The sequence below is a fragment of the Myotis nattereri genome (assembly GCF_964212035.1).
Source record: "Myotis nattereri genome assembly, chromosome: 1".
NCBI lineage: Eukaryota > Metazoa > Chordata > Mammalia > Chiroptera > Vespertilionidae > Myotis > Myotis nattereri.
The window spans coordinates 200,886,562-200,902,219 of record NC_138075.1 but is presented as its reverse complement, the minus strand read 5'-3'; the positions used below and the strand labels follow the sequence as shown (position 1 = coordinate 200,902,219).

The 15,658-nt window shown below is 39.6% G+C and overlaps 1 protein-coding gene across 2 annotated transcripts in view; it reads left to right on the top strand.

Annotated features, from left to right (window-relative positions):
* The window catches only part of SLAIN2 (SLAIN motif family member 2), a 72,426-nt gene extending 57,365 nt beyond the window's left edge, over positions 1–15,061 (top strand). For both annotated transcript variants that reach the window (XM_081097657.1, XM_081097656.1), the window contains 2 exons: positions 13,553–13,871; positions 14,547–15,061. In XM_081097657.1, the coding sequence (XP_080953783.1) occupies positions 13,553–13,871; positions 14,547–14,613 (386 nt within the window). In that variant the 3' untranslated portion in view covers positions 14,614–15,061. The remainder of the gene's footprint in view (positions 1–13,552; positions 13,872–14,546) is intronic.
* Positions 15,062–15,658: the final 597 nt, after the last annotated feature.

The window sequence follows — 15,658 nt, the reverse complement described above, 5'->3', positions numbered from 1 at the left end:
ATACACACACACACACACATATATATATATATACACACACACACATATATATATATACATATATATATATATATATATATATATATATATATATGGCTGCTTATTTTGGGATTTATTTATTCCCCTCTCCTACTTTTATTTATTTATTTATTTATTTTAATTACAGTTAACATTCAGTATTCTTTTGTATTAGTTTCAGGTATACAACATAGTGGTTAGACAGTCATACTTCACAAAGTGTTTCCCCTAATATTTTCAGTACCCACCTAGCACCATAATAATATATTCATAATAGTATGATTGAATATATTCCCTGTGTTGTTCTTCACATCCCCATAACTGTTTTATAACTACCATTTTGTGCTTCTCAATCCCTTCACCTTTTTCACGAAGTCTTCCAAACCTCCTTCTCCTCTGGCAACTATCAGTTTGGTCTTTGTATCTATGAGTCTGTTTCGGTTTTGTTTGTTCATTTATTGTGTTCTTTATGTTCCACATATAAGTGAAATCATGTGGTGTTTGTCTTTCTCTGACTGACTGATTTCAGTTAGCATAATACTCTCTAGGTCAGGGGTGGGCAAACTTTTTGACTTGAGGGCCACAATGGATTCTTAAACTGGACCGGAGGGCCGAGGGCCGGAACAAAAGCATAGATGGAGTGTTTGTGTGAACTAATATAAATTCAAAGTAAACATCATTACATAAAAGGGTACGGTCTTTTTTTTTTTTTAGTTTTATTCATTTCAAATGGGCCGGATCCGGCCCACGGGCCGTAGTTTGCCCACGGCTGCTCTAGGTCCATCCATGCTGCTGCAAATGGTAATATTTCATTCTTTTTTATCCCTCCCATACTTTTAAAATGCATCCTTTTAAAGTATACAAGTCAGTGTTTTGATTTATTTACAAAATTTAGCAACTATTACCACTGTCTGATGTTAGAGATTTTCGTCACCCTCACCATGTGTATTCACAGCTACTCCCCAATCACCACTTGTTCCGGCCCCTGACAACCACTAATCTTTCAGTTGCTTTGTATTTACTTATGCTGGACATTTCATATAAATGGAATCTTGCAATATATGATCTCTGTGATTGGCTTCTTTACCTTAGCATAATGTTTTCAAAGTTTATCATATTGTAACATATATTTGTACTTTGTTCCTGTTTATTGCCAAGTAATACTTCATTGTACAATATGCCAAATTTTGTCTATCTTTTCATCAATTGATAGACATTTGAGTTGTTTCCACTTTTTGCCTATTGTGAATAATGCTTCTGGTGGGTTATCTATATATATAAAAGCCTAAGCGACTGGCCAACCGGTAGCTATGACGCACACTGACCACCAGGGGGCAGACGCTCAACGCAGGAGCTGCTCAGCTGTGGTGACTTGGCAGCTGCTATTCTCGGGTGATACACCCGGAACCAAAGAGGAGGAAGCCCAATTCCTGGGTGTGTCACCAGAGAACTGCCCTCTTACAATCCAGGATCCCTCGGGGGATGTCGGAGAGCTGGTTTCAGCCCCATCCCCACAAGCCAGGCTGACAGACCCCCAATGGTGCACGAAAGGTGGGCCTCTAGTTTATTTATATCTATCAGTCTTTTCATGTCTGGAAGGAAAGCTAGTGAAGCCCATTCCAGGGGTTTCTTCTTTCTCTTATGTTTAATAAATTTTCTCTTGATAACTATGCTTATAAACATAATGATGAGTCATGTACACCGACGGGAGAAGAAATCAAAGGTTTCTATGCCTTGTTTTTATTTTTTTATGATTGTCAGCCATTACAAATTTAATACAACTTGATGCCATATCTTATGAAACCTGCCTAGGATAGTAGCTTTACAAATAAACTTTTTGTCTAGTTGAAAATTAAAATGGAAAAAAAAAAATAACAAATTTTTTTTTTTAATTTCTGTCTACTCCCAGAGGTGTTTCTCTTTTGGTGTCCAGTAAAGAATACCAATCTGGGAATAGGGAGACCTGGATGCAATTCCTGACTTCCCTGATTATTTGCTCAATTGATCTCTGATTGTGGCAAGTTAAGGAAAAAGGGTAGAGCCATAACCTCCCCATAACCTCTTCTCTGTACAGAAAAAGAGATTGAAAAAACAAACTAAAAATAATAAATTAAAAATTAAAAAAAAGAGAGATTGGAATAGTCACTAGTAACTCTTTTAAAAAGGGTATTTTTAACTTTGTAATGAGAGAATCGTATTTACTTCATCTCTATGCTCTTTCACAACCAGAACTTATTTTTAAGTCATTATGTCAGTAACCTGTTAATGTCATTGATAGTGCATAGCCAGCGGTTCTCAACCTGTGGGTCGCGACCCCTTTAGCGGTCGAACAACCCTTTCACAGGGTCGCCTAAGACCATCCTGCATATCAGATATTTACATTACGATTCATAACAGTAGCAACATTACAGTTATGAAGTAGCAACGAAAATAAGTTTATGGTTGGGGGCCACCACAACATGAGGAACTGTATTAAAGGGTCAGAAGGTTGAGAACCACTGGCATAGACCATTGAGTAACTAAGATGATGTAATATAGTGAGGGATATTTTACAAGGAAGTATTTTTGTCCTTATTCTCTATTTGTTAAATAATTGAAAAGCACATGTATTTTTAATTGATTCTTGGAGGGCAAGGGAGAGGGAGAAATATCGATGTGAGAGGTATCAGCTGCCTCCTACATGCTCCCTACCTCAAATCGAGCCCACAACCCAGGCATGTGCCCTGACGGGGAACTGAGCCAGCAGCCTTGCAGTGCATGGGACAGTTCCCGCTGACTGAGCCACACTGGCCAGGGTGAAAGGCACATATATTTTAATAAATGTTATTCTCCCCTTTAGTCATAGTGGCCTGTGTTTCACGTGTATATTTTTATTGCAAACTATATGTATTCATTAAATGTTTACATATTCCTTAAAATTATACACTTAATATAATTTATAGTTTGTAAACATGTTGTGAAGACAACCAGTTGGAGTGTCTAATTTTTATATTGTTAGATACATGTAGGATATATTTATATAACATTTTATATTTAGTGAATATCAAGTTAAAAATAGTACATTACTTACCCAATTTCTCCATTTCAGAGTTGTTTTAAGTGCCTGCTGAGTTATCTAAACCTTAATCAGAAAGCAAACCTATTATGATTTTTATTAAATGCTTATTAGAGACAAAAATGAATATTTTAAAAATATGAATCCTCATTTCACCCACTCTGGCATTTTAGAGATGACTTAATTTAGACACCAAGGTTAGCATTCTTAGTCACATGTGAGTTTTATAAATAGAGTTCTAATTCTTGCCCAGAGCAGATAACACTTTATTTTATGCCTTGAATCAAGTGTAATTCTTTTTTTATGGATTTGAGAGAGAGAAACATCAATTTGTTGATCCACTTATTTGTGCATTCAGTGGTTATTTCTTGTAGTGCCCTGACCAGGGATCAAACCCATAACCTTATTAGCATATCAGAATGATGCTCTAATCAACTGAGCTACCCAGCCATGGCCTCAAGTGTAGTTCTTGTTAGTGGAAATTATAGTCTACTGTCATAATTAATTTAGGCAATAGAGCCTAATTAATTAATCCCTATATTTTAGTTAATTTATAAGAGCAGCCTAGGAGACTGCCCGAGTGACACTGTTGCATATCTTTACAGAGAACTCAGCTGCAGGAGGCTGAAAGGCACTATATTCCTTAGATAAGGAAGGCATGGATGTGATATGTCTTACAATTTGTGTAATATTTTATATTTACTCACAATTTACACACATATTACTCATTTGATCTTTGCGCCTATCTTATACTATTTGCCGAGGTTCGTTTTTATTAAATTTACATCTGAATATTTCTTTTCTCTTTTGGGGGAACAATGCAAATGGTATTACATTTTTTATTTTGATTTCTGAACATTTATTGCTGGTATATAGAAATACACTCAATTTTGTATGTTAATCTTCCATCCTGTGACTTTATTGAACTGAATATTTCTAGAAGTTGTTTTTGTAGATTTTTTCTATGTAAATAACAGTGGAGAAAGTTTCTTCCTTTTGAATCTATATGCCTTTTATTTCCTTTTCTTGCTTATTATCTAGAACTTCCAGCAGTGTGTTGAATAAATGGTGAGAGCATACGTCATTGTCTTGTTCTGAATCTTAGAGGGTAATCATTCAGTCTTTCATCATCTATATCTATAGATATAGATATATAGATATAGATAGATAATATGCAAATTAGCCAGGATGCTGTAACAGCCACACCCGCTCAGGAGGAGGCTACATGTGCAGGTGGGTGGGAGGGGACTGCTGCGTGATGAGGCAAGCCATGGATGGTGCAGGCTCACAGAGCAGGGCGGAGCAGGGCCTGCCAGCCAGCACCTCAGCAGTCCCGCCTCTGCATGTGAGCTGCAGAGGAAACACCTTTCCTGACTGCTCATTGGCTAAGCTCCCGTAACGCCACTCGCAGTGTTCTTGGTAACTTGTGTAATAAGAACCCAAGAAGGTGATCTAGGGTTTTTCTACCTCACTCCTGCAGGAAAAAAACGAAGGTCTGCTGCTGGAGGGGCTAAGAAATGTCATAGCCTGCCCTAGCCGGTTTGGCTCAGTGGATAGAGCCTCGGCCTGCCGACCGCAGGGTCTGGGTTCGATTCTGGTCAAGGCCATGTATCTAGGTTGCAGGCTCCTCCCTGGCTGGAGCCCAGATCAGGGCTCATGCAGAAGGCAACCAATCGAAGTGTCCCTCTCACATTGATGTTTCTCTATGTCTTTCCCTCTCTCTTCCATGCTCTCTAAAAATCAATGGAAAAATATCCTCAGGTGAGGATAAAAAAAAAAGAAAGAAATGCCATATCCTATGAAAGAGACATCTTGAAAATGCCTAAAGAAAGTTGTCATTTTTTTGTGATGAAGGGACTGGAGTTCATGTTTATGAAAACACCTTGGCAGCTGCAGTGGCCAGCAGTGGCAGCAGCAGCGGGATGATGGGGGTGGCTCCTTCCCATCACTTACTGATGGCTTAGGCGGGGAGCGGGCCTAAGCCATCAGTAGGACATCCCCTGAGGTCTTCCGGATTGGAGAGGGTGCAGGTCGGGCTGAGGGACACCCCCCTCCCCCGCACGAATTTCGTGCACCGGGCCTCTAGTTATGTATAATGTTACCTATAGATTTTTTGTAGATACTCTTTATCAAATTGAAGTTTCCGCATTCCTATTTTTCTGAGAATTTTTATCATGAATTATTGAATATTGTCAGATGCATTTTTTACATCAATAGATTTATCATGTGATTTTTCTTTAGCCTGTTTTGTGTTAGATTACATTGATTTTTCAAATATTAAACCAGCTTTGCATCCTTGCATAAACCCCAGTCAATCATGATATATAATTTTTTTATGTCATTTAGTTCTATATGCTGATAGTTTAAGTTTTATGTCTATATCCATGAGGGATATTGGTCTGTAGTTTTCTCTTTTGATACTGTGTTTTTATGGTTTTGATATCAGAGTAATACTTTCTTTATAAAATGAACTGAAATATGTTTCCTCCTATTTCCTGTAGAGATTGTGTAGAATTGGTGTTAATTCTTCTTTGAACATTTGACAGAATTTCCCAGTAAAACCACCCAGGCCTGAAGATTCTTTTTTGGAGGGTTTTTTAATTACAAATTCAATTTCCTTAATAGTGATTTGACCATTTAACTTATCTATTACATATCAATTGAGTTGTAGTTGTTCATTTTGATAAATTGATCCATTTCATCTAAGTTGTCAAATTAATGTCTGTAGGAATGTTCATAGTACTCCCTTATGATCCTTTTGATGTCTTTAGCAACTAGTGATATCCTATTTCATTACTGATATTCATTATTTGTTCTCTCTTTACATATGAAAACTCAAGGAGAGAAAAGGCCTGTTGTGTTTGCCCATATTTTTGTTTACCCTGTTCTTCCTTTTCATATATTCCAAGGTTCCTTTTAATCATTTCATTTATGTTTAGAGAACTTCTTTAGCCATTCTTTGGGGTAGGTCTGCTGGCCACAAATTCCCTTGATTTTCTTTTGTCTGAGAATGACTTGATTTTTCTTTAATTCTTATATTTTCTCTGGGTCTAGAATTCCGGGTTGACATTTTTCAGCTCTTAAAAAATATTGTTCCAGTTTCTTCTCTCCTCTATGTGGTATGATGAGAAATCCACTCTGGTTAGAATTCTTTTCCCCCTATAAATTAGATAATATTTCTCTCTCTGATTTCTTGTCTTTAGTTTCAGAAGTTTGGTTGTGATGTGCTTTGGCATGGATTTCTTTGGATTTTTCTTTTTGGTGTTTTCTAAGCTTCTTGCATCTTATGGGTTTATGTCCTTTGCCACATGTGGGAAATTTTTAGTCATTTTTCAACATACTTTCTGTCCTCTTTTTCTCTTTTCCTTCCAGTCCACTGAGGATATGCAAATGTTAAGTGTTTTGTTATAGTCCCATGTCCCTGAAGCTCTCTTTTTGTTGTTGTTTTACAGTTCATTTTCTTGGTGTTGTTCAGATTGGGTAATTTCTTTTGTTCTACCTTCCAGTTCACTGATTCTTTCCTCTTTCCTCTCCATTTTGCTGTTGAGCCCATGCATTGAGTTTTTATTTTTGTTAAAATATACTTTTCCATTTTAAAATTTTCATTTCATTCTGTTTTACATCTATTTTTTGCTGAGACTTTCTATTTTTGTTTCAAGTATTCGGAATTAGTCATTTAAGCAGTTTTATGATGACTATTTTAAAATCTTTGTCAGATAATTCTAATATCTGTCATCATGGTTTAATATGTATTGATTATCTTTTTATTCTGTTTTAGATCTTCCTGGTTCTTAGTATGATGAGTTGTTTGTTATTGTAATCTGGACACTTTTGTATTATGATATTCTGGATCTTATTTTTATGTCTTTTTCTGTTATAACTCAGGAATTTATTGGATTACTGGTAGGTGGTAATAGAAGCCTAAGTTCTCTACTCAGTCTCTGTTGACACCCAAGTGGGAGGGACCGGCTGGCAAAGATTGGAGTTCTGCTGCCCTACCATGTCTTCACTCACATTGTGGTAGGGGTAGTTTTGTTTCCACTAAGCACCAACCCAAGGGGAGGGGGAAGACCACCTCATTACTGCCTTCTCTGACCTCTCCCTGGAGAGAGTTTTGTGGTGCCTGGTTAAGCCTTATAAACATGGAAGTCTAGGCTTCCCACTGGCCTTTGCTGGTATGTGTGGGAGTAAGGCCACAGTTTTTTTCTGTGGTGTTTGGCTGGAGTAGAACAATTATTACTTGAAAGTTTCCTTTTCTAGTCCTTTGGTTAGAGAGGGCAGACTTGTTTGGTCTGTTATACCCCATGGCTTTTCGGGGTTGCCAGCCTCTTCAGTTCCAATCTGGGATGTAGGAGGCAAAAAGAAAACCTTGGGAACTCATTACCATGTCATCCCTCAGGTTGCAAGGTCCCTAGGTGGTCTTTCTCTTCTCTACCTTTCAGAGCCTTCTTATGTCTGTTTTTTTTTTCTTTTTTCTTTTAATTAAATCTTTATTGTTCAGATTATTACATTTGTTCCTCTTTTTTCCCCCCCCCATAACTCCCCTCCTCCCAGTTCCCACCCCGCTCTCCGCCCTCACTCCTCACCCACTGTCCTCATCCATAGGTGCACGATTTTTGTCCAGTCTCTTCCCGCATCTCCCCCACCCCTTCCCCCCCCCCCCAAGAATAGTCAGTCCATTCCCTTTCTATGTCCCTGATTCTATTATAATCACCAGTTCATTCTGTTCATCAGATTATTTATTCACTTGATTCTTAGATTCACTTGTTGATAGATGCATATTTGTTGTTCATAATTTGTATCTTTACCTTTTTCTTCCTCTTCCTCTTCTTAAAGGATACCTTTCAGCATTTCATATAATCCTGGTTTGGTGGTGATGAACTCCTTTAGCTTTTCCTTATCTGTGAAGCACTTTATCTGACCTTCAATTCTGAATGATAGCTTTGCTGGATAAAGTAATCTTGGTTGTAGGTTCTTGGTATTCATCACTTTGAATATTTCTTGCCACTCCCTTCTGGCCTGCAAAGTTTCTGTTGAGAAATCAGCTGACAGTCGTATGGGTATTCCCTTGTAGGTAACTGAGTTTCTTTCTCTTGCTGTTTTTAAGATTCTCTCTTTATCTTTTGCTCTTGGCATTTTAATTATGATGTGTCTTGGTGTGGTCCTCTTTGGATTCCTTTTCTTTGGGGTTCTCTGCGCTTCTTGGACCTGTAAGTCCATTTCTTTTACCAGGTGGGGGAAGTTTTCTGTCATTATTTCTTCAAATAGGTTTTCAATATCTTGCTCTCTCTCATCTTCTGGCACCCCTATAATTCTGATGTTGGTACGCTTGAAGCTGTCCCAGAGGCTCCTTACACTATCCTCACATTTTTGGATTCTTTTTTCATTTTGCTTTTCCGGTTGGGTGTTTTTTGCTTCCTCGCATTTCAAATCATTGACTTGATTCTTGCGCTCCTCTGGTCTGCTGTCGGGAGTCTGTATAATATTCGTTATTTCAGTCCGTGTATGCTTAATTTCTAGGTGGTTCCCCAATATAAGATCGAGGGTCTCATTAGTTTTCTTGTAGATCTCATTAAGTTTATCGGCGGCTTCTAAACAGTTCTTGAGAGACCTTAAAAGTGTGGTTCTGAACTCTATATCTTCCATTGACAATTTTGTCCTGTTTCTTTGTCTCCGCATTTTGTTATGCTTCCTTGGTGCACCCTCTAGTGGTCTTTGTGCGCAGTCTTATAAACCTTGATTGTTGTAGCTAATACCAGGGAGGGTTTGACCTCCAGGCCAAGTGGCTATGAGAATCAGCTGTGTCTGCAGTGAGAGAACTTCTGTTCTCTAGGGAGGTGCTAATCTAGCCTTTGCCTGAGGCTATCCGGCAAATGCCTCTGTGCAGGGCTTGGGCGGGGCGGGTCGCACAGGATCAACAGGGTGGGCCGGAGAGAGCAGTTATGGCGGCTCTCAGTCCTGTCCCCAGGGGCTCTGCCTCTCTGAGTCCCAGCACCCGCTGCAAACCTCGGAGAGAAAGCTGCACTCGCTCTGACCGAAGCCAGACAGTCCCGCTTCTCCCGTTTGAGTCTGGGTCCCTAAAGACTCGCCTGTATCTGGAGCTCAGAATCTGCGACTCCCTCCTGATTGAAAACGCCCACCGTGCCCTCCGCCGCCAGCCCGCTCCGCGCACTCCGCACCTCAGAATTTGACTTCAGCACTGCGCCTCCTCTGAGTGTCCGTATGCGTTTCTCTTTCCTCCTAGTTGTAGGACCTCCACTCAGCCAGCATTCCTGTGGTTCTGGGTGATGTCCCTTCCGTTTTTTGGTTTCACTTTTGAAGTAGTTGTTCAAAGCAGCAAACTCCGGCGTTAACCTATGCCGCCATCTTGGTTGTCTCCTTCTTATGTCTGTTTTATACATAATGCCCAAGGTTTTACATTATACTTAGTGGGAGAAAGAGGGAAACACATCTATTCCCATTTTCCCAAGTCAGGTTCACATTTTTCTTTTCAGTTTTTAAAATATGTTTTTACTGATGTTTTAGAGAGAGAGGAAGGGAGAAGGATAGAGAGATAGAAACATCAAGGAGAGAGAACATCATCGATTGGCTGCCTCCTGCTCACCCCTTACTGGGGATTGAACCCACAACCTGAGCATGTGTCCTGACTGGGAATCGAACCAGTGGCCTCTTGGTGCATGGGTCAACACTGAGCCACACCAGCTGGGCAGATATTCATATTTTTAAAAAATTTCAGTAGATAACTATTTCCCTGACAAAACTATTAATAGTTAAAATGATGGTCAGAAGTTTTTCCAGAGGGAAAGATGCTTTCTTGCAAAGCTTATTTTTAAGATAAGGTTTGAGTAAGATACTCAAAACATTATAGATCTATTGCAGTATTTATAAGGCTGTCATGTAGAAATGAAGCACTGTCATCCTCATCAATATAACCTGCCTAATTTCACCAGACACTTGACATCAGTCACCATGAGAAGGAAGCCTAGGACTCCTCATTCATCCCTCACTCAGATTGTCACTCACAATGTCTTAGTGAGACCTCTTTCCATCTATCTCCAACTCCCCAGACTTCTGCTAATTACTCTTTGGAACTCATGGTCCTCCTCTGAACTTTACTATTTAAAACCTATGTCCCCACCCAAACAGAATCCTGGTTGAAAGGCTCCCAGTTATGGTAAAAGCTAGCACTGAAGATGGCTTTCCTGGAGTTGGTACTGGAGGGAGCAGGTCCTGGCTCCACCTTTAGGTGCTAACTTGAGGAATTAAAGACAAGGAGCCTCAGTTATCCAGTAATCCTCCAAGAGATGGTGAAATAAATTGGGTAGAGACTTATCTGTCAAGGGAGACAAAGGTGGCACTATAGAGAATGGAATTGAAAACACATTTTTTGGCCCCTATAGAAAGGAAAATATGGGTTATTTTTTTTAAAAAAAACTTTCTGTGAAGATCATGAAATTTTCAAATCAGGTGTACTTAGACCCTGAGGACATCTTCAGTTTCTGTCAGAGGAGGCTGTGTAACAGGTGTTGGGAACCAGGACATGATTGCTTCAAGAGCCATCATCCCCAACTACGGCTCTACTGTATCTTCATTCCTCTGGGGTTTTCTGTTTTGTTTTGTTTATTAAAAAAAAGGTCTTTTAAGATTTTTAAAAGATGATTTGACTTTGGGTGGTGGGAACACTGCAACATACAGATTATCTATAATAATAAAAGGGTAATATGCTAATTAGACCAGATAGCTCAACAACCTTTTGGACATCCTTCTGGACGAAGCCGGGGCTGCGAGGGCCAAGCCCCTTGAACAGATTTCATGCATGGGGCCTCTAGTGTATCATAAAAATGTACACACTTAATAATATTTTTTATATTTATTATTTAGTTTTAGATATTTAATTGTGATGTTCCTTGGGCATGGTGTTCCCTGATTTTTTTGCCCTGGTTGGGCTTTTCTTTTCTTTCTTTCTTTTTTTTTTTAACTATTTAGATTATGTGAGTTTATAGTTTTCATCAAATTTGGAAGAAAATTCTTCAAATATTTTCTGTCCTACTCATACCCTTCCTCTCTCTGTTAGACCATATGATGTTGACCTATAGGTCACTAAAGATTTATACAAGAAGTTGTTTATAGATCAGTTTGATCCTTCATTGCAGAGATCAGCAAACATTTTATTAAAAGTCCAGTCAGTAAATGTTTTAGGACTGTGGGTAATCTGATCTCTGTTGTAACTACTCAACTCTTGTAGCTGGAAAGCAGCCATGGACAATATATGGGTGTTACTATGTTGTAATAAAACTTCACTTACAAAAACAGTTGGCTTTCCCATAGCTGGAAATTTGCTAACCCTTGCTTTCGAGGCTTGTTTTTAAGTTTTGTTAGAGTAGACTTCAAGTAGCTTTATTCTGTGGCTAGTTTTATTTCTTTTGGAGCATCTCCTGATTGTCTTGGATGTTCAGAATGGATTCTCTAACTGGTTAAAACACATGTTCTCTAGTCCTCTGTGAGCTTTGGGAACTGTTCAGGTTACAGTGCTCCATTCCTGCTTTGCCCTGTCTCATGGTGCTTCCCTCAGTACGCGCACAGCTCACCATTCAGCCGCGATTCAAATAGACCCCTGCACTGAGTTATGGTGGTCTCCTGGAGCAGCCCCCTTCTTTGAAGTAGCCTGCCTCTCCAATTCCAGTTTTTGTCTTCTTAACCAGAAAGCTTTGTTCTGCTCAGGATCCTCCTCCTCGCTCTGTAGCCCAGAAAGTGTCTCCAAACTCTCCCCCTTCCCCCAAAACACCACACACACACACACACACACACACACACACACACACACACACACACACACACCCCACCACCAGGTACTACAGGGCACGCCACATTTCTTTCCCAACTCTCAGGGATTATAGGCCTGTGCTGTCCGTTGTTCAATATTTGAAAACTGTTTTATATATCTTACTCTGTTTCATAGGTGTTTACAGCAGGGAGTTAAGCCCCTTCCCAGTTCTGCCATCTTGGCAGAAAGCTTCTTTGATAGTTTTAAAATTAATACTTAAGTTCCATTCCAGACTAGATTCTCTGGATATGCTGCCTGGGGCTTCCATACTTTAAAAAAAAAAAAAAAATGATTCCTCAGGATTCTGACACACAGTCAAACTTGAGTTTTTTGGAGCTAAGTAGAGGTAATTTGAGCACACCAAGTACTGGGCCTAGTATATCTTAAGTGGAGGTGCTGATATTTGAGAGTCTAATCAGACAGGCAGTAAGGTCAGCTAAGAAGAAAGGAGACTGTGTACCAAAAACCTTATTGAAAGGATGGTAGGAGATGACTTTCCCCTATTTTGGAGTTTTGAAGCTAAGGCTTATCTCCCTTCTTCTTCACAGTGACCAGACTCATCCATTCTTTTCTCTCCTCCTAACACTGTGGTAGACCTTGCTGTTATCTGTATCCTTTAAACAGATTAGAAGTTAGAAGATTGGAATTCTGTAGATTATTCCCTTTCTACAGTTTTAGGACCAAGTCCTTGGCCCAGGCTTTCCCTTCATTCATGTTCTCCCCAAACTAATGGAAGTTGAGAGAAAGTAGGATGATCTCTACCTGCCTGTGATTTATTTCTCCCTTTCTCCCTTTCTCTCCGAAACCAGCGTTTTTGTTAGGTAAAGCATGTTAAAGTAATATTTTTTTATTTACATTATGTGTAGCAGCTGTCCCCTGGTGGTCAGTGCATGTCATAGCGACTGGTTGTTCCCCCGTTCAGTTGATTTGCATATTAGCCTTTTATTATATAGGATTATTTGTGTTAAAAGTGTCCTAACCACTTAATAGAATTGACATTCCAGAAAAATATATCATCCTTATCCTGTGACTTCATATATCTTTTGATAAGCCTGTAGTTTTGTAACTTCCCTACTTGGTGAAGCAAAACTAAACTTTTTTTTTTTTACAACTAAACATTTTTAAAAGAATGTTTAGTTCCTGAATTTTAAGTTACATTGTAGGTGATATAGTACCTAGAGATACACCCACCAGATGCTTGATGCAAGTTTACATGAATGGCCCTGGCTGGTGTGGCTCAGTTGTTTTTGCGGTGTCCCGCGCACTGAGAGGTCACCAGTTTGATTCCCAGTCAGGGCACATGCCCAGGTTGCAGGCTCGATCCCCACTCCCTTCCTGTCTCTCTCTCTCTCAAATCAATAAAAACATGTTTTTAAAAGTTTACATGTATGTTTCTTTAAGGGGAAAGTGTATTTCAAATTCTAGTCAACATTCTGGTAGTCAGCCTTTTTTGAGTAAGGACTTGGTTTTTTTAAGGCTTACCAGTTATCCTTTTTTTTAATTGCTCAGAAATATTCTTTATTCTTTGTATTTCTATAGAGTGTTTTCATGAATATAGGTGTACTGGTGCCCAGTCATCAGTGTTCTATAAAGCAGTGGTTTCACTTACACTTGGTTTCCACTGAAAACATTGATTTTTCTTTGCCATTCTACAGTACCTTCTCCAGGCAAATTCCGCTCCCCTGCAGCGCCATCTCCTTTGGCTCTTCGGCAACCAGTAAAAGCGTTTAGTAACCATGGCTCTGGTTCTCCTGGTAGCCAAGAAACAACACAACTCACACAAACCACCTCCTCACCTGGGCCTCCCATGGTTCAGAACACAGTCCCAGCAAATCCTCCCAGCAATATCAACAGCACTACTCTAACCAGACCGACAGGGACAACCGCGATGAGAAGTGGCTTGCCCAGACCCAGTGCCCCTTCTGCTGGGGGTATTCCAGTGCCTCGCAGCAAACTTGCACAGCCTGTTCGCAGGTAAGTGCTGTTTCAACATTCTTAAGCATAGGAAAGTGGGTAGACTGGAATTGCACGCACCTTTGCATTTGACAGTGAACAGAGAGAGTCCTATTGGGTTCTCACTAGAGTCTTAGTACAATTTGAATAAAATACTTTTTTATTGTTTCACTGTGCTAACTAGCTTATATGTATCTTATTTTATAATAACACTAGAGGCTGGATGCAAGAAATTCGTGCAAGAGTAGGCCTTCCTTTCCCCGGCTGCCGGCAGGCACCCGGGTCCCAGGCTTCCCTCGCAGCCCCGGCTTTTATTATTATAGATGAAACATGTAGGTACTGTTGTTACTCCTATTTTCAGAGAAGAATATTGAAATGTAATGAGGTAAATAAGGTTGATAATCCATGTGGTTGGAAAAGATGAGACAGTCTTTTCCTTCCTTTTACTCTACTAGCTATGTTAACAAAGAGAGGTTAGTGAAGTCACCTGGTGACCAGTAAAACTTGGACGTTGTGGAGATCCTGAGGGTGGGACACTTGTGCTGACGGCTGTGCAGAGCTCTGGTCTCAGTAGTCCCCTGAAACAGCCTGCATTGAATTGTGATGCCCCTGCAGAGTCAGTGTCCTGTGTGGGAGAGGGGGTGGCAGTGTTCCACTTAAGCCCTGCAGGTCACTTTACAATATTGCTTATTTCAGATCCTTGCCAGCTCCTAAAACCTATGGCAGCATGAAAGATGACAGTTGGAAAGATGGCTGTTATTGACCAGCAAAGAGAAGACGACAGAAGTCCACAGCTTCACAGACACCCCTTCACCAGGCTAAACAACTTTTATATGCAGACTGTTCACATGAGACTCTTGGGATTTGTAAAGTCCCAGCCCTCTCTGTCTTAATTAGCACAAACTGACAGAGATGACCAAGCAGCACTTTAATGACATTTAACATCAGATGTGTTTGGTAATCATACAATCACTCTCCATGGAATCGCTTTTAGTTTTGTTTAACAGAAACTAAGTTGATTTTTTTACTATTTTACAGAGGCCAATATCTGGGCAAAAAAAAACTAATGGATGCCAAAGAGAAAATGCCCTTTTGTAAATGAGAGAGTACCTTTGTGCACAAGAAAATGGTGAATTCAAGCTATCCAAAACTTCACGTTCAACCTAATTTACTGTATAAATGGTATCAATAAATATTTGTGTTAATGAGAACTAATATTCTGATTAATTACCTGAAATGTTTCACTAGTGTTTCACTGGTACTCTAAGAAACTAGACTGAGATGGAGGAGGATGGCGGCTAGAGATTTAAAATGTGATACCTAAATTTGGGAGAATTCTATAAATTAATTTTGCAGGTTCATTAGAAATAAAAATGTCATTTGTTTAATGTCAAGTTTTGGATGTAGCTCACATGTCACCACCATCAAGTAGTGTTACAGCGTGCATCCATCACGTCGCATCGACACATCGGGCTTCTGTGTTTGTTTTGATTGCCAAAAGGGCTTAATGTCAGTTGTACAATCTTTCTACACTTTATAGCTCCTGGCTCAGGAAAGATAGCCTTTGCTGTTGAAGCCAACTTCTTCACATGCTGTTATCTGCTACAGAACTGAGAGACCTTGTTTTTATTAGCAGGTTTCCATGATGGGAAAGAGCAAGTAGTGTGTGTCTTTATTCTTTACATAAATAACACCACCTTGGTGCTTACAACCTGGAACAAAACCATACAGTGAGAGAGGGGGGAAATCTATGCACTTAACTTATAAAATCTCTGGTAATGACAGTGTATTGTTGCTATTAATGACAC